The sequence below is a fragment of the Neolamprologus brichardi genome, chromosome 18, assembly GCF_056152115.1.
Source record: "Neolamprologus brichardi isolate AB-2024 chromosome 18, ASM5615211v1, whole genome shotgun sequence".
NCBI lineage: Eukaryota > Metazoa > Chordata > Actinopteri > Cichliformes > Cichlidae > Neolamprologus > Neolamprologus brichardi.
This window is the reverse complement of record NC_142121.1, coordinates 20,839,996-20,863,461: the sequence shown is the minus strand read 5'-3', so window position 1 is coordinate 20,863,461 and position 23,466 is coordinate 20,839,996. Positions and strand designations below refer to the sequence as shown.

Here is a 23,466-nt window from a genome sequence, read left to right as displayed (position 1 = left end):
CAATAAAGGTAGGAGGCACCTACGGTAGAAAATATTACCTACAGATCAACACAGAACAAGAGAGAAGACTGCAGCTAGAGGAAGATGGTGTACAGCGTACATGATCTAATAAGTCTGTTTAGTTTGTATATTCATTAGGAACTGGAGCCACTGCTTGCACTATAGGCTGTAGAACTGAGCACTGCGAGGGCTGATGATCTGAAGATGAGGTGAATGAGTCCATCCACTGACCTTCACTAGTGGTGAGTAAGCAGAGCCTCGGGATTGAGGGAAAGATGGCCACAGCCTCTTTCTCCAGGCCCTGCAATGCCTTTTGATGACTGGAAATAATCACTAGAGAGAAAGCAAGTGAAAGAGACATAATCACAGAGGCGCCACAGAAGAAGGAGGAGGATCCCAGATTACTTTATTCTCCTCCAAACTACTGCCCTTTAAAGAACTGGAAGTCAGTTTTTAATACTATTCATCTTTTCTTCAGCATAATGCGTTCTGAGAGGAGGATATCTCTAATTCCTTTTCAAGTTAGTCTAAATCCAGGAAGTGAAAAGTGATAGGGATGGACAAGGTCTCATTATACTGAGGCTGCCCCGCAGGTAGTAAACTTAAAGAACAAAAATCACATATGTTGCATAAAAAGTAGGAGTGCTACAGAATTTAAAATAAAGCTCACTGGTTTAGTGAGTGACACTATCCTCAATAACATTTTATTTCATAAGAAGATTAATATACCTATAAAATTACAACTTATTTAAGAATAGCAACATATTTTTAAAAAGAAAAAAATGCTCTAGTTACTATAGAAATACTTGAGAGACAGGCATACCACTCTCATGCGATGCATATGAGGCTACAGCCAGTAGCTGGTTTGGTTAGCTTAACTTAGCTTAGCTTAGCTTAGCTTAGCGGTAGATACAAAATCTATCCAGCAGCACCTATAAAGATAACTACATGTCTATATTTACATGTTTTTACGTGTAAACATCTACATGTTAAGTCAATCCTAAAATGTAAAGATTAAGTTCTTTGTTTGGCCTGTAAAGTAAAAACAGGCTTTTGGTTTTACAGGTTTTTGTACTTTGTCGTTGCAGGTTGTTGCTTTATGTTATGCTATGTGTTAAATGTTATAAACCACTATCTGTGTGAATATCCAGACCCTGTAGGGGAGCGACAAGACTGGTGGTAGTGGAAACTTTCTGATTTGTAGTGTATTCGTAGTCTGAGTGTTATAGACCAATCTGAGGAAGCTTTGGTTGCACCAAAGTAAAGTTCCTGTAAATTGGGTGATGCCCATCTATCTAGAAACCAACAAGGTCACCTCTTCCAATCATGATTTAGCTTTTAGAAATGTATCTGCAGTCACTGGTAGCAATATATCCTGACAAAGATGTCACCTTTTCACTTAACTTTCAAGAACAAAGCAAATGGCTCTGCTTAAAATGATCAGTCATTTTAAATAATGAGTACTGAAATAAAAATTAAAAGAGCTGAATATTTAAAGCATTATATTTAGCTTTGCTAAAAGAATGTTTAGCCAATGATGTATTGTCTTAAACACAAACTTTTAATTGAGGGAATTCTAGTGCTTTTAATTGAAAGTTGATAGTTTGTTCCACGTGCACACGAAATGTTTTTGATTTTATGACTGAGAACAGAGCATTGCTTTGAACCACTCACAGTTGCACCTCTAGCCTATGAGCATAACAGTCAGTCAAAAGGGAATCTGGGGCAAAGGGGCCTGAAAGGGAGACATATAGCATAAACTGTAGATAGCCAAAGAAAGTGGAGATTCTGCCAAAAGGGATGGAGACAAGACAACATGGCTCCGTGTGGGATTTCACTTTGGATTTTGACCCTGCAGGAATATGTGGAAGCACAACTGACAGGACTTGCGTGGAGAAGTCGGCTCTATTCAATATAACTAAGTAAAGAATGCCCTGTGTAGTCACTGATGCACCAGCATAAATCCTCCAAGGTATAATATTGCCTCGGCAGTTTGCTTTACCTCTCTGGTTGGAAAGAGCAAAGACACTACATAATGTTATGTTTTGTTTTTTTATCATGTTTGCCATAAATACATTCAGGTTTCTTGAAATAATTGCGAGCGGTACAACAGATGCAGCAAAATCAAATTTATGGAATTACTAATTAACTGCTGCGAGACATGTGAAAGCAGTCCCTGCAGCAAAGTAAAAACTGTGAACAGACACCATAACTACTTTAGCTGAGATTTATTTCACTTTTTTTTGCTACATTCTTCTTTACTCAAATCTAGGGAGCATAGGTGGGTCAGTTATTTAAGAAATACTTTATATTCAACTTCATATGAATATGTGCTACAAATAAAAGTGATCTTGGAGTGGGTAGTACAATAAGCTTTTAATCTGTTCAGTCATGTCTGAAGCAACAAAATTTCCTTTAAAAAGTTTAAATGTAAAAAACACAAACACATATACGATGAAAATTTACAGGTCATGACTCAAGGGAATTTTTTTTGATCCAATTAAATAATTCCCAAAGTAGGACGCGGGGGGTTTGCAGCTCATAGTCCCTGATGAGGCAAATGGTGTGTCATAATAATTCACAAAATGATTTCCTTACTGCATCTAGCGGCTCCATAGTGTAGCGGTTTACACGTTTCCCAACAAAAGAAAGATCCCCAGTTTGAGGAGACACAAATCCCTTTTGGGGTTGTGGCAGGAAGGGCATCCGGAATAAGAACAATCTGTCAAATCAAACATGCATGCTACCCGCTGTGGTGACCCCTTGTGAATAAGAGAGCAGACGAAAGTAGCTTCTTCTATTTCCTTACTGCATACATGTGTGTGTGTGTGTGTGTGTGTATATATATATATATATATATATATATAAAAGTCTTTGAAGTTAAATTTTGATGTCAACTGTATTTTTTTGACTTAAGCCAATAAAATAAGCAATTAAAGAAAAAACACTTCATTGGTATCGTAATTATTTAACGTCATGTTATTATATGAAAAACAGATGCTGTTGTTGAGACTAACTGTTTATGACAACGAAGACATTCTGCACTGTAAGCAACACATTAGTGACCTTTTCAAAACAAGGGGTAAAAACAGACTTAACCAATATGCCAGCGAGACTGAATCAAGTCACTGGTTGAAAAAATACAAATAAAAAAAGCTATGCAACACAGAAAATCAGCAACAAATTCTTTTCTTTTTAATTTATATGGGAAAATTAGGACTCCTATTCAACCTAATGTAGGCTCCAAGTTTTAAAACAAACTTTGTTTGGGGATCCAGCATATATAAATCCTTTTTTAAACTGGTTTAGGGGGACAATCTCAAACTTATCAAATATCTTGTATCTTCTTATGGCAAAAAAAAAAAAAAAAAAATCTCCTGTTGCACTTCATTTTTATTCTTTAGATGATTCTCAAGTTTAAGAAAACAAAAAACATCAACAAGGGAACAAAGAAAAACAGAGTCCACAGAGCTCTGCAGCGTCAAGCGTTTGGCTGCCACAGAAAAGTCTAGCACCTCCTGCTGCTTGGGAGGCTTCTAGTCTAGCTGCTCCTGCTTTATCCTGTTTGAATTGGGCCCTCGCTGACTTGTCCTCCTCAGTTCCCTCCTCAGGACGTACTCGCTGAACTGGGATGAGTCCACGCCTCCGCCGCAGGAGCCAGCGATCTCGAAGCCACGTTGCTGGAGACGCTCTAGAACCTGGGAAATGTGGAACAAGATAGAAGGGGGGAGGATGTCAGAAGCAAGATATTGATTATAGAAGGAAATGCACACGGTTGGTCATTTCTTGGTAAAAGTCAGTGTGATAAGCCAGTCAGGGAGTCGCTACAACAGTGATGCTAAATTGTTAACCACTAACCTTTTGTTTAGTGCTGAAAAGCATTCAATCACCCGAAACTCCTCCAATTATGTGCTGCTGCCTTAGTCTAGCATTGGAAACAGCTTTGGGAGTAAGTAGCAGCAACATACGGCTTGTGACGGGAATTTGGATGGGACTTTCACAAGACTTTCACAAAACCAAGAGCCTCTCATATTGCCTCATACCTCATTTTCATTGTTTTCTGGTGTATATGTGTGTTTGTCTATGTGTGTAGCTGTTCCTGATCCCACAGCCTCGCAGACATCTACAGACGTGTCCAGGGGGGTTGTAGGATCACATTCCATCGAAGAGGCCCCAGGGAGCAGTGAGGCTTTCTCTCTGCCACTTGGCTCAGTGTGGGCTGCTCAGGAAAAAAAAAAACCCTCTCCCCAATTCTCCCCCAGGCCCAAGCCTTCACCAAAACTACAAAGGTCCCCCTACTGCTGGCAGCTCTCTCTGCTCCCCTTCCTTCTCTCAAACCCCCCGCCCTGCCTCCATTAGCCGCAGATACAGCATTCACCGCCGGCGTGCTTTAATAACCAAACAGGATTATGGGCCCTGCCTGGGGACAACCTGCTAGGGAGCATGCTCACTCTCTTGCTTGCTCTCCACGACTCACACACACACACACTCCAGAGTCTGGTTTGTGTGTGTGTTTTTTGGGAAGGAGGCGGTGATTTGACTTCCTCAGACGGAGACATAGTCCAAAATCATTGTAAAATCTTTTCAAATATGCCTCTACTTCATCCTTTATGGATGCATGTCTGAGGATTTTACCATCAATGAGTTATTGGAGTATGAATTTATAATCTGGGAAATGCAGGATTGCCAAATACATGCAGACAATAACAATGGAGATTGACACAAAAAGAGTGTTTTGTTGAGTAAAGGCTTACTTGTGTGTGCAGCATACACCTATTTGTTTAAAAGCTTCAGTTTTGCATGTATTAGTTTCAGGTAAAAAAAAAAAACACAGTTCCTGGGAAAGGATAATATTTTAATAGAAAGCAAATTGAAACTTGACCTCTAGTTCTTACAACAAACTTATTTTCTATCTCCTTATAATGAATGGTGTTCGAATAAACTCCCAACCCTTAGATTTATAACACCCCTAATAACTTATAAGAGTTTACAAAGGCAAAGTTAACTTTAATAAACAAAGATAAACTAATATATCAGAAGTGCACAACCTCAAGATATTGCTGGTATTCATTCACGAAGGCATCCAATTCTTAGTAGGAAATCTTGCCAAATGCTTTTGGGATGTTATACACAGAAACAATACTTGAACAGAACACCATCAAAGTCTTGATTTTATTTTAAATTGAACGTCAATCTGTTGATCCACTAAGACACTCAGAGTTACTGACTTGTGTTTTCATTACACGCTGAACTTCCTCTTTCTTCTTCCTTACAGTTTCCTTTTGCACCACTGATAAAGGTCTCAGCTGTTCCACTATGTAAAACTCCCATCATTAACAACTTTCTCATCACTTTTCATTAGTTTGGCCCTAATGCCCACTGTAAGCTGGTGTTTTGGTCATCATTGTTCAAATAATTCACAACAAACTTCCAGCATATTGTTACTGAAATGGGCTGAGAGGCTCCTTCAGCTTCTCTGGTCTCTGTTTTCAGTCTTTAAATCATCTAGCACATGATGGAAGACTCTGGCCAATGTAATTACTTTTTAGACCAAGAGACAAAAATAAAATGTTTATAGGTTGTGAGACATGGTTTCACCTGAAGTAAAGGGTTGAACTGAGATCTTTCAAACTTTATGTAAAACCAAAGGTCCAGATTAACTGATTTTTTTGGCATATGAAGCACATCTACACCTTCATTTTTGTGTAATGCAATGTTATATGTTCAAAACCAACCAAAAACATAGTGTTACATCAGTGGCTAGTACTGAAGCACAGCCCTTTTTCAGCTCTCCAGTTACAGTCAACATTATTATTCCATACAGATCACAGAAAGTAAAGATGGTGGTAGACTTGTGTAATGATAGCTTTCTAAATTAGCGCTTTGATGAACTCATCAAAGCACCCATTTTTCTGCGAGGCTGTTCTTGTGATTTGATTGGATTAAAAAAGATTAAAAAAAAAGAAAGCCTGCAATCAGACATCACTAATTTTTTATGACAGAAAAAGGCTAAATGAGCACAACATTACTGCAATCAATTATTATGTTTTCAAGATAGATGGATACAAACCTGGACAGAGTTGAGGTGACAGTACCCATTCAGTGGGAACCGGATGACGTGTGTGGAGTCGTGGTTCCAGCCGGCATTGACGGAGTTGCACATAACGTCTCCGATTTCTGGAAACACATCTTCGATCAGGGCCTTGTCACCGCTGAGTGTGATCCTCTCGCCCAGGTCGGGTGCAACACGCACCACCAAGCACTCGCAGGGACGGGACACCCGACCTAGCTCCTGGTCCTGGCGCCAGCGCTCCAGCTCAGCAAGCATGGGCTGCAGCTGGAAATATCGTGCTTCCTCATACAGCAAGCTGTAGTCCTGTAGGATATAAAAGTTGAAGGGCTTTCACATCATTGCATTCTTTAAAAAGAAATGTGAAGTTGTCGGCCTTAACGGTTTACACATTAAAACCATGGTAAATATGGTATATTTTTTCAGGGTTGCATCAAATATGTTGTTCCTGTTGATTATTCTGTTTAGATTTCAAAGTATTTTGTAATTTTTTTTGTTTTTTTCCCTCCTAGATCGATGCTTAATTTTGCAATATTATCTTCTATACAGGTAGACTTGATGCAGAATGCAGGACCATCTGGATACTAGAGAGCAACATAATAAAAGACACAACAAGCAAAACAGTTAAAAGTCGTCATTTTCTTTCTAAAGCTGAGATATTCCCAAAAAAACCCAGAAAGAACAAGGAAGCTTTAAAAGCACTGTTCTACATGAATGAACAATAAACCCTAGTCGAGACACCACTCAGGAAAAATTACAAAAGATCCAAAGTAGAGAAGATACAGGGCGACGTGTAACACAGGGTTGCATGGGGTAGAGGAGCAGAGCCTTTACTCACAGCACTGCAGGGCCTAAACTGCACCACATTCCAGTTTTCACATGATCCTCTCAACATCTACTCACTGAGCATATGGCCTTAGCCTGAACTTGGTCTTGTCTTTTGCCTCTGCTTATTTTAACTGACATACTTTTTGCACAGTGGACAGTCCATCTGATAATGTGGTTATTTGTTTTCTCCCAGGGCAAGTTCAGTAATTATTGCTTAACTATTTGAGTGGGGGGTGGGGTGCTTATGTGCCACATACAGTGACAGGCACCTTGGATGGACACTTGGCACAAGAACACAGAGAGCTGCAGAAAAAAAGATATCGTATGGCCATGGGTGTCAGTATAATTGTTTCAGTACGAACCTGCTTTTTTACTTATGTATTGCAAAAGAATCTTTGCCAGTTTGTAGCTAGAAGGGATCAAACTGCATCTCTTGATGAGGAAATGCTTTGCAATTGGGGTTTGTTTGGTAGAGCCCTGATATTTTCTCTCCAGCATGTGAACCATTTTCAGTAACTCAGGGAGGACCAGTGACCAAAGGCGTTCCACGGCCTTAGCATTCATTGTGTGTGTTAAGTTGTAGGACTGCTGACTGGCTGATGGGAATTTACAGTTTCTAGGATGGGCATCAACTTACTTTGAAGTCGTCGGGGATGAGGAGCTTGGACGTCCTGAGGAAGTTGAGGATATAGCGGAACATGTGTCCATCCCTGTCAATGAAGTAGTGCTGCTTCAGGCTGTCCAGGACTATAGGCTCTGTGCCATCAAAGAGACGACCAATTCTGCCCGTAAGAGAGAGAGAGGAGGGGTGGTGATTTAGGCAGAAAGGGAGGTAAGGAAGGAAGAAGGAGGACAACATATCAGTGTATTTTTTACACTCACAAACAATACTTGTAACAATTTTTAAAGCCTAAACTTGATCTCACTAAATCTATCTGAAAGAAAGAAAGAAAGAAAGAAAGAAAGGTGGTCCTGAGAGGTCAAGACCAGCTGGTGCTTGGTTGCCTGAGGCAGGGAGGCAGTCACCCCCGGGCCTGTGCTTGGAGCGACAGTGTGGCCTCCCAGCCTCCAGATGGCTCCATGCCCTTTGGCTCTTTACTGCCGCTGTGACATCTGTCAGAATAACCAAGTTGCCTTTGTCTGCTCTCTGCATTCTGCACTTAAAGTGCTCACAAATTGTTTACCCCTTTAAAATAGCAGAGTTTTACGAAATGTGACATCTGACCGTCGCGTTACAACAATAACCAATAAACAACAAACTGCGAGGAAATTCTTACAAAAAACATCCCTGTAAAACACACAATACATGCAAAAAACTTGCCACAAATGGTTACCCCTGACCCTGGATCTTAACCTTCCCCCTCCACTTAAAATACATCTGTATGGCAGGGCAAACTCACCGAGATTCTGGAAATTTTGTTAAGGTGGCCAGACTGCTGGTGTACATGTGCCCACCTACATCGATGTGCACAGGAGCATTGGACTTGGTGAGCTGAGCAGGTGTTGGGATGCCCTGGTTACTCAAGGGAGACACCGGTGACCGTGTGATCATGGGCCTGGACATGCTGGAGCGATTATCCTGAGGGAGCACAAAGGAAATACATGTAGGAAGACACATTAGATAGTAATCTTCTGCTGCAAATGAAACAGACAATTAAAACAACTCTAGGGAAGATCGAACAAATTAGTATATTAGGAAAGAAAAAAGAAAGAAAGGCTAATAAGAGACAACAATCTGTGCATTTCTTTATCCAATATGTTCTGCAGTCAGGAGTGGAGAGGAAGGGTGGGTTTTTTTTCTTGTTACCCTTTTCTGTGCAAGATAGAGCAGCCCGACCTTGACCTGAATGTTGCCACAATCCACAAGCATCCACTCCTGTGGGCCATAATCTCCAAAACCAAATTAATTTGGAGCATCAATCTCAGTCATGAAAATGAGCAATAATGATTCCTGATTTGAATACTATAATAGGATTTGGAGAATAACGTCTCACGATAACCTACAAACACCATTAGGAGACGATTTCTGTTAAGCTCTAAGATGAAAAATGACTTTATACCCGAAAAAGTTTGAGTGAAGATTGGAGAAAATCTCAAAAGTGTCCCAATCACTAAGGAGTGGGCAGGACATTAGAAACGTCTTCTTTAAAAAAACAAATAAAAACAAAACCGTGAAGTCAACACATACATTTTACAGTGAATTGCACAAGAAGGACTATCTGACACTATGTGCGCAGTCTACGGTTGAGGGCACCGAGGAGATGATTTCTTCGATTCGGTAAATAAAAAAAACAAAACTACCAAAAAACAAAGTGTCCGGCACTTCGCTCCATAAAGTCGAAAGTTAAATCGCTCTCCCCCTCCCCAGACAACACGACACTTTTACGCGTTTACCTGCGCCGGCATCACTGTGGTTGGAGAGGAAGTCACCGAATGGTCATTTTGCTTCAGAGATGCTGCGGGAACGGGCTCTCCCCTGACAGCGAACATCAGCGAGCTCTCCCTGCACTCCGCCGCTCGGATCGGGAGCCGTTTGAGGGAAGCGTGCACGGACTCATCCACGGAACTGATTGGACGGGGACGCTTTCTCGCCTTCTGATGCGTTAAGTCCATGATATCCGTTTCGTCCATTACGGCTCAAGACGTTTAGGGTTAAAGAGATAGGAGAAAGCAGTGAGGCTTTTTTTTCACCCTCTCCAACACACCTGCCAAAAATGAAGAGGCGTGAAAAAAATAGCGAGCACCGGGGGTGAGAGCGAAAGCCGTTGCTGTCACACGGAGCGGCTTCTTTGCAGTGGCTGGGAGAAGTCAAAGCCCCCGACAACATTAGCATTGTAGCGCCCGCGGCTCTTTTGGGCTGTCGCTGTTTCAGTGGCAGGTATGTGTGTCGCATTTTCGCGGAATGAAACAAATCCTGCCTTAGCCTGCAAAATGCGATCGTCTGCTTATAATGCGATTTGGGTTAACACGCCACATCTGGACCTTGAACAGCTGGCCTTTGCCCCCCTTTTCGGAGCAGTGTTTCCACGCGCGACCACTTCCCCCCCACCCTACCCTGCACTGCCCATTGTTCAGCAGCAGTTTTTGTTCAGCCTTCCAACACATCAGTCGAACAAAGTTGAGTCTGTGACAAAGCCGAAACAGTGGCCAACCTTCTCAATCACATGGACAAAAAAGGGAAAAAAAATACCCCTGCAATAGACCATTCAAACCTTCCCCCCACCCATACACACACACTTACCAGCCATAAGCACCTGATTGATTGTGAGCTTTCCAGTCACACAAAAGCAGTCAGGAACATCACTCTTTTATTTTTTAGATGACCAAATGCATTCTGAATACGATGTTTTAAGGGAAAAGACTCTTCACTATTTACAGGCTGCAAGATGTTATCAATAACTAAACGTTCTTGAGGTCAGCAAAGAAACACTGCATGTGAAGTACCAGCTAACACCCCTTCAAGTCGACGGTATGACCCTGAGATCAGCTATAAAACTTCATCTGTTTCTCCCTGGCTCTGTGTCTGACAAGTGTAAGAGCTGCGGTGTGGTGTTAACACCACCTCCAGTGACCACATCAGCATTGCAAAGCTACCACACTAATGATATTGTGGAGTATAAAACCAGACCACAACATGTCCAATTGCGGTTAAAAGTACTGCCACAGCACTCTCCTGGATTGTTTTTTTTTCCGCAGAAGAAATGTAGGGAATCCACAATTTTTAATAACATTCAGATTAAAATTAATTAGTTCAACCACTGGCCTTAAAACATCCACATTCCTGTTTCTCATTGGCAGTGTGAGTTTCACACCTAGATACCCAATTAGCAATTAAGCTTGCCTTTGAGTGTAGGCCTCCAATGCGGTGTGTGATCCTGGTCTGATTTGCATGCCACTTGTGCACGCGCTGATAAGCGCAGGCAGCAGCCATACATAGTTTTAAAATTCAACTCCAGAATCCCTCGCAGAAGGCAAAGGGGCCTGCGGGGCAAAAGAGAGAGAAATCACATGGCTGCTCTTCAAAAGGGGACCTGTGTAAGGCAGCCGGCAAAGTGCGTGGGATCACACTCAGAATGCAGGTAATTTGTTCCCTGACTAATTTGTGGAGATGGTGGTGTGTGCGTGTGAGAGAGAGTGAGTGAGAGAAAGTGTGTGCCTGTGGAGAGTAAGTTCTGAAAACAGCTTGGTGGAATTGGATTTCCTCAAAGCCTTGTCATTGCAAAGGTGGATTGAGTGTAAAATCTGTGAGGCATTATGGAAAATTGCAGGGGAGAAAGAAGAGAGAGTGAAAGAGAACGGGTGGTTGGGTGGGTGGGAAGTGGAGGGTTGGGAGCTGGAGGGAGCCAGTTGAGGGAATGAGCTCTCATATCACAAAATCATCCCGAGTTGCTGGAAATAAAGACCTGTCGTGAACCTTTCGTCGGACCTGTGTCTACGTCAAATTTGTTGTAGCTCAAAATCAGTTCAAAGGTCACAGCATCCTCAGAATCTACAAGTACGAATCCTGAGATGTGCCACACGAGCGCTTTTCCTACCTGTTGCCATTTTGAATTTGGCACAGCGCTACAGAAGTCTCCCATGCATGTTAGGATGTTTGCGAAAGAAGTCAAAACGTATGTGTTCAGGGAATCTGTTCGTTTATCCAGCTCGTGTAATTTCGTTGCACCACAGTATGCACAAACAAATCTAAAACAGGCGCAGAGCATCAAAGCCCGGAGCAGTCGAGCTACTCCCTTTTGTTTCTGTTGTTTTTCACCAGTTTTCTTTCAGGCCTTTAATGCAAGACCATCTTTCTTCAAACTTTAAGGAACTAACACCATACAGTAGCTCAGGTTGAATATTTAGTAAGAAATAGCAGGGTATGTGTTCCACTAATAATTAATCCAAAAACATAGAAAGCAAGGATCTGTCTGCTGTTGCAATAATTGAAGGGCCTTCTGGGGTTCAGCATATGTAACAGACTAACTTTAAGTTGGCCATCCCAGAATGCAACTCTTCACTGTTTCAACATATCTCACAAGATACAATTAGCATTTCAGATCAGAGCATTAACATTCAGTTCAAGGCAGGCAGACTGGTATTTACATAATCTGGATGGGTTGTCTCTGCTTTGTTGCCTGTGGCCATTTGTTTGAAATGTCCATACACAGACAGCTACAAACTCTGGGTTAACATCAGTTGCCGCTAGCTGTATATATAAAATATATATGAAAAAGGTAATGATGAACTGTTATAACAGCATGGTTTGGGTAAAAACTGTAAGCTAGATCAAATGCATATCCCACTGGACTTTGTATACTTTGTAAATATAAAGTAACTGCATGCTGCAGCAAAGCTAAAATACCGCATTTCAATAAAACTTTTGTCATTGCCATTAATGTTTTTGTTTTCACATCTCCCCTCTTTGATGACAACTGACATACGCATATAATTTCTGTTCTGAACAATGACTGCAGAGACTTTGTCTTCAAACTGACTCCACGTCTTACACTTAACAGTAAAGGGATTATTTGGCATGTTTCAAATGACCCGTGGAGATGTGTTTAGTATGAAAAAGTACTAAGGCATTTAATGAAAGAATGAAGAGGTTACCCACACAAACACATCGCCACATTTGAACATACTATGCAAACCTGTACTTTAAAGCATCTTGTTGAGTTCATGTGTAGTCACCTTTTCAATTTTTGGCTGTAACTTGCATAAAAATAATCATTTCCAGTAGAGCACGGTGGTCCGGATAAGCTTTGATTCCCCACACGATCAAGAATTTCATACACAGCTGGTAACTATAAAACAAGCCATAGTAGTGCTTACTTATTTATCAACCAGGAACACACAATTACTCCCTCAGTTTTCTCAGACGTACTAATCTACTTGAAAACGATTCTTTGTGGAGTTACTGGAGCTGTACATCAGCATGACATCACAGATAAGGAAGTGTGATCAGTGCTATGTAGCCGCAGGCTGTTAGAGACTGTAGTGCATGTTCACTGGCACAGAGCAAACTATCCCAGGGCACAGGAGTGGCAGAGCCACTACAAAAATACAATAACAGCACTTCTCTCCCAGCGTTCCAATCGAGAGCAAGCAAAGATGAAGTTCAAACCGATCCTGTAGTTTCACTAATGCGATTCTGGCCTGTTTTGTTAAGTGTCTTCTTTCAGCTCAGAGCTCTGTTTGTAAATCTACTGTCACTGTGAAACAGATGAACTGAAGCACTATATACAGTCCCCCCCCCCCCCCCCCCTTCCCTTTTTTTTTAACAGCGCCATCAGGTGATCGGTCCTGACAACCAAACATCTCAGTCCCATTCTCTTTATTCATTCACCCCCTGGAACTCGTGAAACTGGCTAAGGGGTTCATTACAGGTGACCAGAGCTGGATTTGAGTATTCTCCCTGGGGTCCAGTGGTAGATGTTTAGTAATCAAACACAATCTTTTATTTTATTTTATTTTTTAAAAAAAATCTTTATATTTTAGGATACCACATGCAATACTGTAGAAAGTACACACTTTAAACGGAGTACATGTCTGTTTACAAAGTATAGTCCTACAGGCGAAATAAGTCGATTCTGTTACTACTACTGAGTAAGTATATCTGTGCCGATTCGCATCCGGACCTTGGAGTTGATTACGCACGGCGCGGTCGTAAAGCGAGGAGACTAAAGACTAAATTCGCTCCTATTTTCGTCTTTAAATGCATAAATGTGAATCTCATAACGCGGGCATGGCTTGCATTAACGGATGATTCACAGATTCCGCACTGACGTGTGTAAAAGGTACATCCTGTCATACAGAATAAGAAATACGCCCTCGGCAAAATTACTCCACAATGGCGTCTTTCATTAGAAGATCTAGGGCAGCCAGGAAATGGAAGTGTTTCACGACAAAACTCACTTCGAAAAACCTTTACGAAAACGACAAACGCGGGTTTAAGTAAGTTACGAGCAAGTTGCACAGCAGCAGCAGACACGGAGACGGCGATGTTTTCCGAGCTGAAACGCGCCAGGAGCGAATTCACACGGTGGATAAGTAGTCTTTGCTCGACAAGATCACAGTCTGAGCCCGCTGTTCGTTTAGATTGGATGCACCAGAACGTCCTACATTGTAGTCACGCGCATACATTTGTACAGTAAGTAAGAGACAATAGCCAGGAAGTGGTTAAATATTTTTTAAGAACTGTACCGCTCGAATCGCTTGGCACATGCGTAAAAGCTGCAGCGCCTCTATGTCCCAGTCCATCCAACCTCGGGAATAAAATCAAACCAAATAAATCTTCGCTTACCTGAAACATAGAGCGGCATAAAGTATCTTTTTGGGCACCTTTTCCGTCCGATTTGGCCCACGATCTGCCTCTGTTCCTACACCAGTGAGAAATGCAATAGCTTGGCTAAGGTAGACAGAACAAAATACAGAGAATACTTGCTCCAGGGCTCCGAAACCCCTCAAGGCAAAGATCAGGATACAATTAGCTCATGTCTCTGCCCCAGTCTAAACCAATCTGCAAAATAAAACCGCGAGCAAAGAAAGAGATCACAGCAGCAGTGCCTCAGTCTTTGTTGAGTTTATGTTTTTATAAAATCAAATATTTTTTTTCTTTCTGCATTTACAACACCCTCACCCCTCCTGCCTCCAACTTGCCTATTGCCTCGGTCTCGCAGAGAAGCTGATTTTAATCGTTATGATTAGTTTTGATGTAACGTTCCCCCGGGCGATTTCTACAAATGGATGGAGTGTTTTTCTGCCAGGGAGGAAAGGCAGCAGATGATGATAATTATATAGATTGTTGGTGGAGTCCTTTGATTTTTTTTTCTCCCCCTTACTTTTCAGACATCTAACCTGACTAGTTTGCTTCTTTAACGTATACACGCAGCATGTGCTCCCTGACAACTTGTTGATTAACCTTGAATCAACGAAATTAATAGAATGTGCTTAAATGAAATTCTCACTCGAGTTTGGTCTTTGTGATCTTTTCAGTCTCTTTCCTCCCTTTGGACAACCTCCAAATGACGTAGACCAGTTGTATAAATAAGCACTTGCAGCTTGCCTTGCCTCAATCAAGTCTGAATCAGTGCCCGAGGGTGATGTGCGAGCTCATTTCAAATGTTCAACCATGCATGATTTCAGGAAGATTGAGGCACTTCTGAGGCTTTTAGAATTACTTTGGGGATGCAAACAGTAAAGGAATTACATGTTCAAAGTTACAAGTCAACAGGCATAATTATTCTTTCCGAGTTAAGAGTGCTGTTTTGTGCACATGTGGGCACAGGGTTGACAGTTATTCCTTTAGATTCTTAATAGTTATCCCCATACCATACACTATGAAGGAAGGCTGAAATATCTCCTGCGCCCCCTACTGGACAGAACACAAACTTTCTTATATGAAAGCAAAGCTGTTAGTGTAACTTTACCCAACATAAAAAGCAGAGAAACCAGAGAGAAAAAAAAGATGGATAAGACATCAATTTAAACTAAATATTTATAAACATGCCATGTAGCCTAATGTTCACGTAGAGACAAAACTGAATCCAAGCTCGTTTTGAAGTTCAAGCAACAGTGGAGAAACAATGCCACGTCACTAGGGACTGATGGACTGAACCATGTGAAAACACATTTCAGCTCTTTTCATCAGGAAAGTATTGTCCTCAGATCTTTTATAAATTACAAACAAAATCGCCTTTTGAGGATGAACCGTCCAATTCGGCCATGAAATTTTCCACTTTTTGACCAGCACGTTGTTAAGATGAGGTTACTTTTTCCACAGGTTGCTGGTTTGGGCCACAATACTTCAAGAATCAGGTGTCAGCCATGATGCCATAAGAATGAACAACCTTTATAGAAATTCCATGTGTCATTTTTTCTGCACGAGTGAAGCTATTTTTAATATGAACTTCAAAGCATTCAAAACGCGTATCATGAAACTAACCAGGGTGGACTGCTGAATGAGTGCAGTGTTGGTTGCCAAAAAAAGGAACCTAAGCAATTGTTCCAATGTCCCTGTGAACGGCAGGTATTCAACTTGGATTTAGACCTAAATAATGGCAGCAACAGCAGGCCTGCACTCACTGGCTGTACCACGTTTTGGTGGACAAATTATCCAGATTGGTTGCAGATGTTAAATTTGCCCCAAACAGAAACTGCCGAACCTGAATGACATCATAGGGTTATAAATGCTCTCACTGGAGAAAGGAGAGAGGAAGCCTGGAAAACTCACTCCGCCTGCTGGAATTTTTCTTTTCTTTTTTTTATTTATTTATTTATTTTTTTTAACGGACTACAGTATTGTCTCAGAAACACTAGGTGTAATTACTTGTATGACAATCGGTCTCTGCTGTTAACACTTAGTGAGAGTAAGTTTTGAAAGAGGAAGTTCAATAAGCATTAGAAGTCCAGGAAAGCTTTTCTTTAGACTTTTCCTAATTGCACCCTAACTTGCTAGAATAACTACTGCCTTATGGTGGCTAAAGATTGCAAACTTCAAATAGTACTGGTGTGTAACATTTAGATTAGAGTCAGCTTGTTTACTGTATGATTATTTAATTGTGCCACAGCTACACTGCATTTCAACATTTATTATTATTATCCCATAAGTTTCTGTTCTGGACAAAGTGATAATTTATATAACTTTTAAGCGACCTCCATGCCTTCTGCATATATATTTTATTACCTACACATATGACACTCCCCCCTACCCCTGCACCCACCCAAACTCTGCTCTCTTCTCTTTGCAATTCAGTGTTGACTAAAAGAGATGTTGGTTTTGCCTGAGAACAAGTTAATAATTGCTGCTTTACCCGCCACACCCCTCTCATGGCCTGTGGTTATGTAAGGGAGTGGGATGGATAAGGGAAAGTGCTGAAGCTGCTGTAGCTCCTGACTCAGTCTGCCCCGCAGGGTTGCACAGTTTGAGGCCAGACCTGTTCATCAAATACAGTATTATCTTTGCCACAATGAAATTTAGCTTTGGAGAACCTCTCCTTTGCCATAATATAGTCCAAGTCACATCAGGCTTTGAAAGGCTAAACATGAATTATAGTAATCGTATAACAGAAGCTCTTTTATTCAATTAGTAATAGCAAACAGAAAAAGACAAGAAACAAGTGTCTGCATAATAGTTGAGCCTTTGTTCACTCCCTTCAATAGAAACTTTCAGTATGCAAACTCTTTTGAGTTTGCATGTACATGTGCCTCCCTCGGTGTTGCTGTGGGGCTGTTACGAGGGGTGAAACTGGGATTTGTAGTATGTGTAGATCTTGTTACAGGGTTGCCACAAATTCCCCGCAGTAACAAATATGTGTTCATACATACTTCTTCCTGGATTTGAATCCAAAAACAAACTATAAAGAATAGGCTTATGATAGAGAGCATGTGCCAGACTGTACATAAATAACTGTAGGGTCTGATGCTCACTGCTTGTAGTGTGAAAACACACCTTTCTATAAGTGCACACTCTAGTGTGTTAGCACACAGGAATAATGGTGTCAGGCTATCATAAGTAGGAGACAGTAATATGCATCAATATCATTTTAAAGAAAATTATAGTAATGAATTATTAATTTATATTATACATTCTAGCAAAATATACACAAACAATACTAAAACTATAGTTCAGAATATCTTGCATTAACAGCCTGTTTTACTTGCTATGATATTCTGTTCAAACCATGCTAGCGTGGAAGGTTAAATTGAGTTTGAGCTTACAAGCTGCCCATACTGGATTATTTCAGCTAGGCCCAAAGCTTGGTAAAGGGCATTTAGTAAAAAGAGAGACGTTTGTAATTTAAGCAGACTTTTTTAACAGTTTAATTCCAGTTACACAATTAAGTTTAATCTTATTTTATTTCAGCTAAGCTATATTTTTAGAGTGCCACTTCACAACAACAGGTCAAGTTTGCTTTATGTTCAGGTAAAGACTGTTTAATACTAGAGAGAATTTCACAACAGTCAGATGACTCCCTATGAACAAGCATTTGGCAGTGGTGGGAAGGAAGAACTTTACTTTTAACAGGAAAAAAAAAACCCTGTCTTAGGGAGGTGCAGCCATCTGCTCCCCTTGGTTGAAGGCTGAGGAGAAAAAGAAGACAGAAAATAGGAATACATGGAGACCCCAAATAGGGTAAAACACACACTATGAAGGAGGTGGGAGTAGAGAAAAAATGAACAATTGTGGCATGGGGAGTAAAAAGACAGGAGTGGAGGAGAAATGCTCAGTTCATCATGGGAAGTCCCCAAGCAGCCTGAGCCTACAGCAGCATAGCCAAAGGGTGGTTCACGAACAGGATCATCTAACTATAAGCTTTATGAAAAAGGAAAGTATGAAATAGAGAGTGTGTCTGTCTCCCAAACTGGAAGCTGGTTCCACAGGAGATAGCTGAAGGCTCTGTCTCTCATTGTACTTTTGGACCTACTTTAGGAACCAAGAGTAAGCCTGTACTCTGAGACCAAAGTGCTCTATTGAACTAATATGATACTATGAGGTATTTAATATATGATGCGGCCTGATCATTCAGGAATTTGTGAGGAAAAGGATTTGAAATACAATTCTTGACTTAACATTGAGCCAACAGAGAGAAGTTAATATGGGAGAAATACGACCTCTCTTTCTAGTCTCTGGTAGTACTCTAATGTTATGCCATCCACAGTAGATATCTGGTAAGACATCATGTGGAATATTTCAGACCTAATATAATAGCTTCAGGATGGCCCCTGCCAGATTTCCATTTCGACTTTTGAATAATTTCTCCCACTTCCTAGGGATAGGTAGCTTGCATCTATCACATCACCTGCATCATCTGACTAACAAAAGGGGGGGGAAACCACGGCAAGTAGAACTGGAACCCCTTTCTTATACCCCTCAGCTGCAATTAGCTAGAGCTATTAGAGCTAATGGTCTTAGACAAAATGTAATATAGTAATGTGTAAAAATATTAAGACAGAGAATTGTAACAATATATCAGCTATGATGTGGCAGAAGAGTGATGAGATAGAGCCCTGACCAGTGTAACCACTGATTATTAGCCTACATTAAACAAAACATGACAGAGTCTGTTATGTTCATGAGATTGTTCAAGTTTGTTATGCAAAAATTAAGATTTTACCACAGCGAGTTTCTTTTTCAGTAACTGAGGAACAATAGAGATCTCAACTCTGTGGTGTCATCGGTTTCCCCACTTGTTGGCTTTCCTCGCAGCCCCAAATGTACCCTTCCCACCCACAGTGGACAGAAGTCAGTGACACTACTATGTGGGGAAGAGAGACAAGAGGAGGGGGCTGCTTGGGTAATGCTGGGAGGCTCTAATAAAATGTAATCCTATTATATGGTTCCCACTAGAGGGCAACAATAATAAAGGTTTCCCTAATAACATGAGCAGACCAAACCCAAATGGAAAACAGCTCCTCCGGTCAAGTCCCACACTTGTACATATATCCTCTCATTAACCCAATTGCTGTTGGGCCACATTACAACGACAGGCCTTCGAGATTTAGCCATGATGGGGAGGCAAGAGTTAAGTCAAACAAATGTGTTTCATCAAACTGCAGTTTGGGCTGCTCTGCATAAAGGAATTGAAGGGGGAGGACGGGGAGGAGTGAGGGAATGTGTGCGGGTGGGAAGTTGGAAGCAGAGCCCCGAGGAAACCAATCAGAACTTCTCCACCCTCCCTTCCTGTGTCAAAGCCATTGGGGTCTCAGGTGTGTGTTACATGAGCTAATACCTCCCAAACTTGATTGTTTGTGTTAGAGTAATCAGAGTTTTCTAAATTACCATTTTGGAAATGATAGTCCTATCATTGGTAAACAAAATCACAATATAGTTGTAGTAGAACAACACAAACTAGAAATCACATGATAAGAGTTGATAGCCTAGCAAACCCCCCCAAATAATTATGGAGTTTAATTCTTCCTCATGGGCCAAATAAAATTAAAGCTTTCCAAGTGGTAAAGTTACCAAAAAAGCTGGGCTGTCATCAGATTAGCCGCTTTACAAACAAACTCTTTTGCACAGAAACATTTTTTGCTTGACTTTCTTTGACTAATATTAGGAAGAAATGACAATCTCCCTGCTAGAAAGGGACATAAACACAAACTCTCATATTTGTGTGATATGATAATGTAATGAACGAGTTATTCCACTTCCTAGCCATCTCACATAAATGCAGCATAATATTTATCATAAGTGACAAGGTGAGTGAGAATATCAATCATATCCTCTAGACAGCTTGAGTTATTAAGTGAGCCAATGTAACAGTATTACAAAACCCAGAATAACAAAGTTATTTCTCTCTCTCTCGCTCCATTTCAGCACGTGTGTATGTACATGTACGTGGAGATTTGTGTGTGTGCGCGTAGGTGTGTGTCTGTGTTTATGTTTCTGACAGCATCAGACAGAGAGAGTGTCGCATGCCTTCCTGTTCCTGTACCACCCTCCAACCCCAGAGCCGCAGACTCAAGGCAGTTTCCAGAATCAAACAATTTCACGCAGCTACTGGAGGAGGAAATGAACTGAGCCCAGAGCAATAATAAAATTATACAAATGTTATTACAGACTCGCCTGCTACTGTCCTACTTTAATTCAAATTTGGGCACTCCAGGCAGTGCTGGTGGCAGAGACCTTCCTGAATAAATCAACATTAGCTTACGTCTAAATTATTAAGGAAGTGGGAGACTTTCTTGTTTATAGTATGAATTATTAAACAAGTGTTTAACGCTGTTTTTCTTCACGAATCCCCAAATATTAATTGCTAATGATCTTTAAGGTGTATGTTTTATCTTTTGCCCTTTCTATTCTATGCTGGGAACGGGGAATCTGAGGTCGCAAGAAATTGGTCTGTTTTCAATTAGATAAGGACGGGGTGCACTTTGAAATATAATTTGCTGGCATCTATGTGATGTGCAAATGAATCTTTGGGTATAACAATATTCCCATCATATAGCCATTGTTGGTATTTGAATGTGAATGCAAATTAATGACGCATGGAAGCAGACGCGATGAGGGCTAGCCATGCGTTATCAGTTTTCTGTTCAACATCTTGCTGACAAGCCATTCAAGATGTTCACAAACAACAGCTGAAAAAAATGTTGGTGTATTATTTGCTATCACTTTTTATTAGCTTTTCCTAATTGAGGTGTCTGAGGCAAACTTTTGAAAGTTTGTCAACACAGAGTGGATATATTTGTTTGATATACTTTCGTGAGGCGTTGTAGTGCAATGGTAAACACTGTTGTGTCACAATAAGAAGTTCCTGGGTTCAAATCCTCCAGCTGGCTGGCATCCTTTGTGTAGAGTCTGTATGGTGTCTCTGGGTACTCTGGCATAAAAACATGTATAGCTCGGGCATTTGATGAGAATGGCTTCCTGTCTGTTAATTTCCAATAGTCCCGCATTTATCTAAGAGTCAATGTCTGTGTATGGAAACAAAAGTCACATATACTTTCAGGTCACAAATATTCATCAGGAAAATGTCACCTGTCTTCTTCAATGTAAGTTGAAGATGAGTGGGGCCAATAAATCCAAACCAACCAACGATCAATTTCTCATCGTCTGTCTTGAGAGGAAACAGACAGTGCATAAAACATCAGATTTACATACTCATTGGTTTGTGCTATATAAATGAAAGGGTGCTGGACTCAAAATACTGAAGCCTTAAGGGACATAGCCCCATGCAAGCAGGTAAAGGATGGTGCTGTAAATGCTCAACTCCAGTACACAACAGTATCGGAAGAGTCACAGTTGGAGTTAATTTCGTAGCACATTCTATACAGTTCAGTTACAGTTACAGTTCAGTTATAGTAATAGTAGGACAATACAGCAGCAACAACACAACACAAGACAACACAGCGGAAACAAGAAGGTACTAATATAGAAAAGCAAGTTATTACCACTTAATTACCAAATTAATATCGACTACTATCCAAGTAATGATGAATGATGCTATGCTGAAATCTATGTAATCGGGTAATAAAAAGCCAGAAACCACAGGTAACAATGTAGAAACAAATCAATTAGTGACACTATAGTAATATATTGGTAACAATATAATAACCTGCTAGCAGCATAAGGCAATATTATTGATGCTTTAAACATTAGTGTATTATTACCACATTATAATGCTGGTATATCTAATGCATTCTTTTTTTTACTAAAACGATGAAAACATATTTAATCTTGTGGCTTTTTACTTGGAAACATTTGTTGTAGTTTCTGTGTAATAAATAGGGGGCAAGACTTCAAAATCAAACCTTTTCCCTTTCTGTCTAATTCCACATTAATAACCAGTTAAAGCAAAGTTCAAAAAGTTTGAGCTGGACTAGTATGGATATTTCTGTGCCTGATTTCTAGTTGTAAACACATAAACGACCACATATCTGCAGGTACTCATCAAATTTCTTAAAGTTTGCTTTAATGGGACACTAACATGGAATTAGTTGAAAATTGTCACTTGGGGTTTGCAGCATTGCTCTTGGCTATTACACAGAAACTACTGCATGTGTTCTCAGGTAATAACCACAACATGAAGCATCATTTTTGCATTGTTAATTAAAAAAAACAGAAGAATGCCGAGGACATAAGGTAGTATTGATTCCAGCATTATAATATAGTAATACTATCTTCAAATGTTAATCAATTTAAACTTATTATTGTGATGTTGCTATCAAAAGTCAGCATATACAAATTCTAATGCATACATATTACCATTTTATTATTATCAGGTTATTGTTTTGTTACCAGGATATTATTATACTATTACTAATTATATTCTAGTTATACCCAGTTGTACAAATTTTAGTATTTTCATATTACTCAGCTATAATGGGTGGTGAGAAAAAGAGTTACCTAGGCACTACTTTGGAAATTAAGTGGTAATAACTTGCTATTTCTACATTATTACCTTCTTGTTTCCGCCTCATTACCCCTCTATATTTATTACTGATGGTAACACAAAAAGTGTTACCATTCATTCTTAAATGCACACAATAAATAAATACTATAACTAAATCAATTTTTAAACTTGTAATACAAAAAAATCATTATTAACTTACTGGGACTCTTGTTGTACTAATACGGGGGCTGCACGAGACCTAATACTGCTGTTTACTTTGCATTTGATGATCTAGATCGATTTAAATATAGAGTTGTGAAAAAACGAACGGTCTACAGACTACGGCAGCGTAACCTGTCCTTTAAAAGCTCGTGGCTGCCCTCCCCTGGAGAAATGCAAAAGGGAACCCTTCTCACACCACGGCCAGTAGATGATGCTGTTGTCCCATATAAAGGTTGTGCTGAACCAGTGACTTTGGTATGATCCTATCAATATGGGAGTAAAAACAGTTTTGAGTCAGTATCTGACTCATACTTGTATTTTCACTTTGCAAATGCAATCTAGTTGCACCATGTAGACAAATTCAGTGGATGCAACACAATCAGTGGGGCTGATCATTTCCTCCATGTTGTAGAAAAAGATGAGATAGCACCCATTTTTTTGTGGGGTTTTTTTTTTCAGTTAAGAAAAAAAATTCCTATAATAGATCACCTCTATTTCCTTTCAGAAGCGTTATCATTTCCTGTGCTC

General features: G+C 40.4%; 1 protein-coding gene across 2 annotated transcripts; it reads right to left on the bottom strand.

Annotated features, from left to right (window-relative positions):
- Positions 1-2,357: 2,357 nt before the first annotated feature.
- On the bottom strand, positions 2,358-14,507 carry LOC102788701 (BTB/POZ domain-containing protein KCTD1). 2 transcript variants are annotated; one of them, XM_006786446.3, is made up of 5 exons: positions 14,184-14,507; positions 8,299-8,477; positions 7,536-7,680; positions 6,071-6,376; positions 2,358-3,698 (listed from the first exon to the last, which is right to left on the bottom strand). In XM_006786446.3, the coding sequence occupies exons 1-5, from the start codon at positions 14,190-14,192 to the stop codon at positions 3,537-3,539; spliced, it is 801 nt and encodes a 266-aa protein (XP_006786509.1). In that variant the 5' UTR covers positions 14,193-14,507; the 3' UTR covers positions 2,358-3,536. The 2 variants fall into 2 exon arrangements, with proteins under 2 accessions (XP_006786509.1, XP_006786508.1); XM_006786445.3 differs by lacking the exon at positions 14,184-14,507 and adding an exon at positions 9,293-9,911.
- Between the last annotated feature and the right edge of the window lie 8,959 nt (positions 14,508-23,466).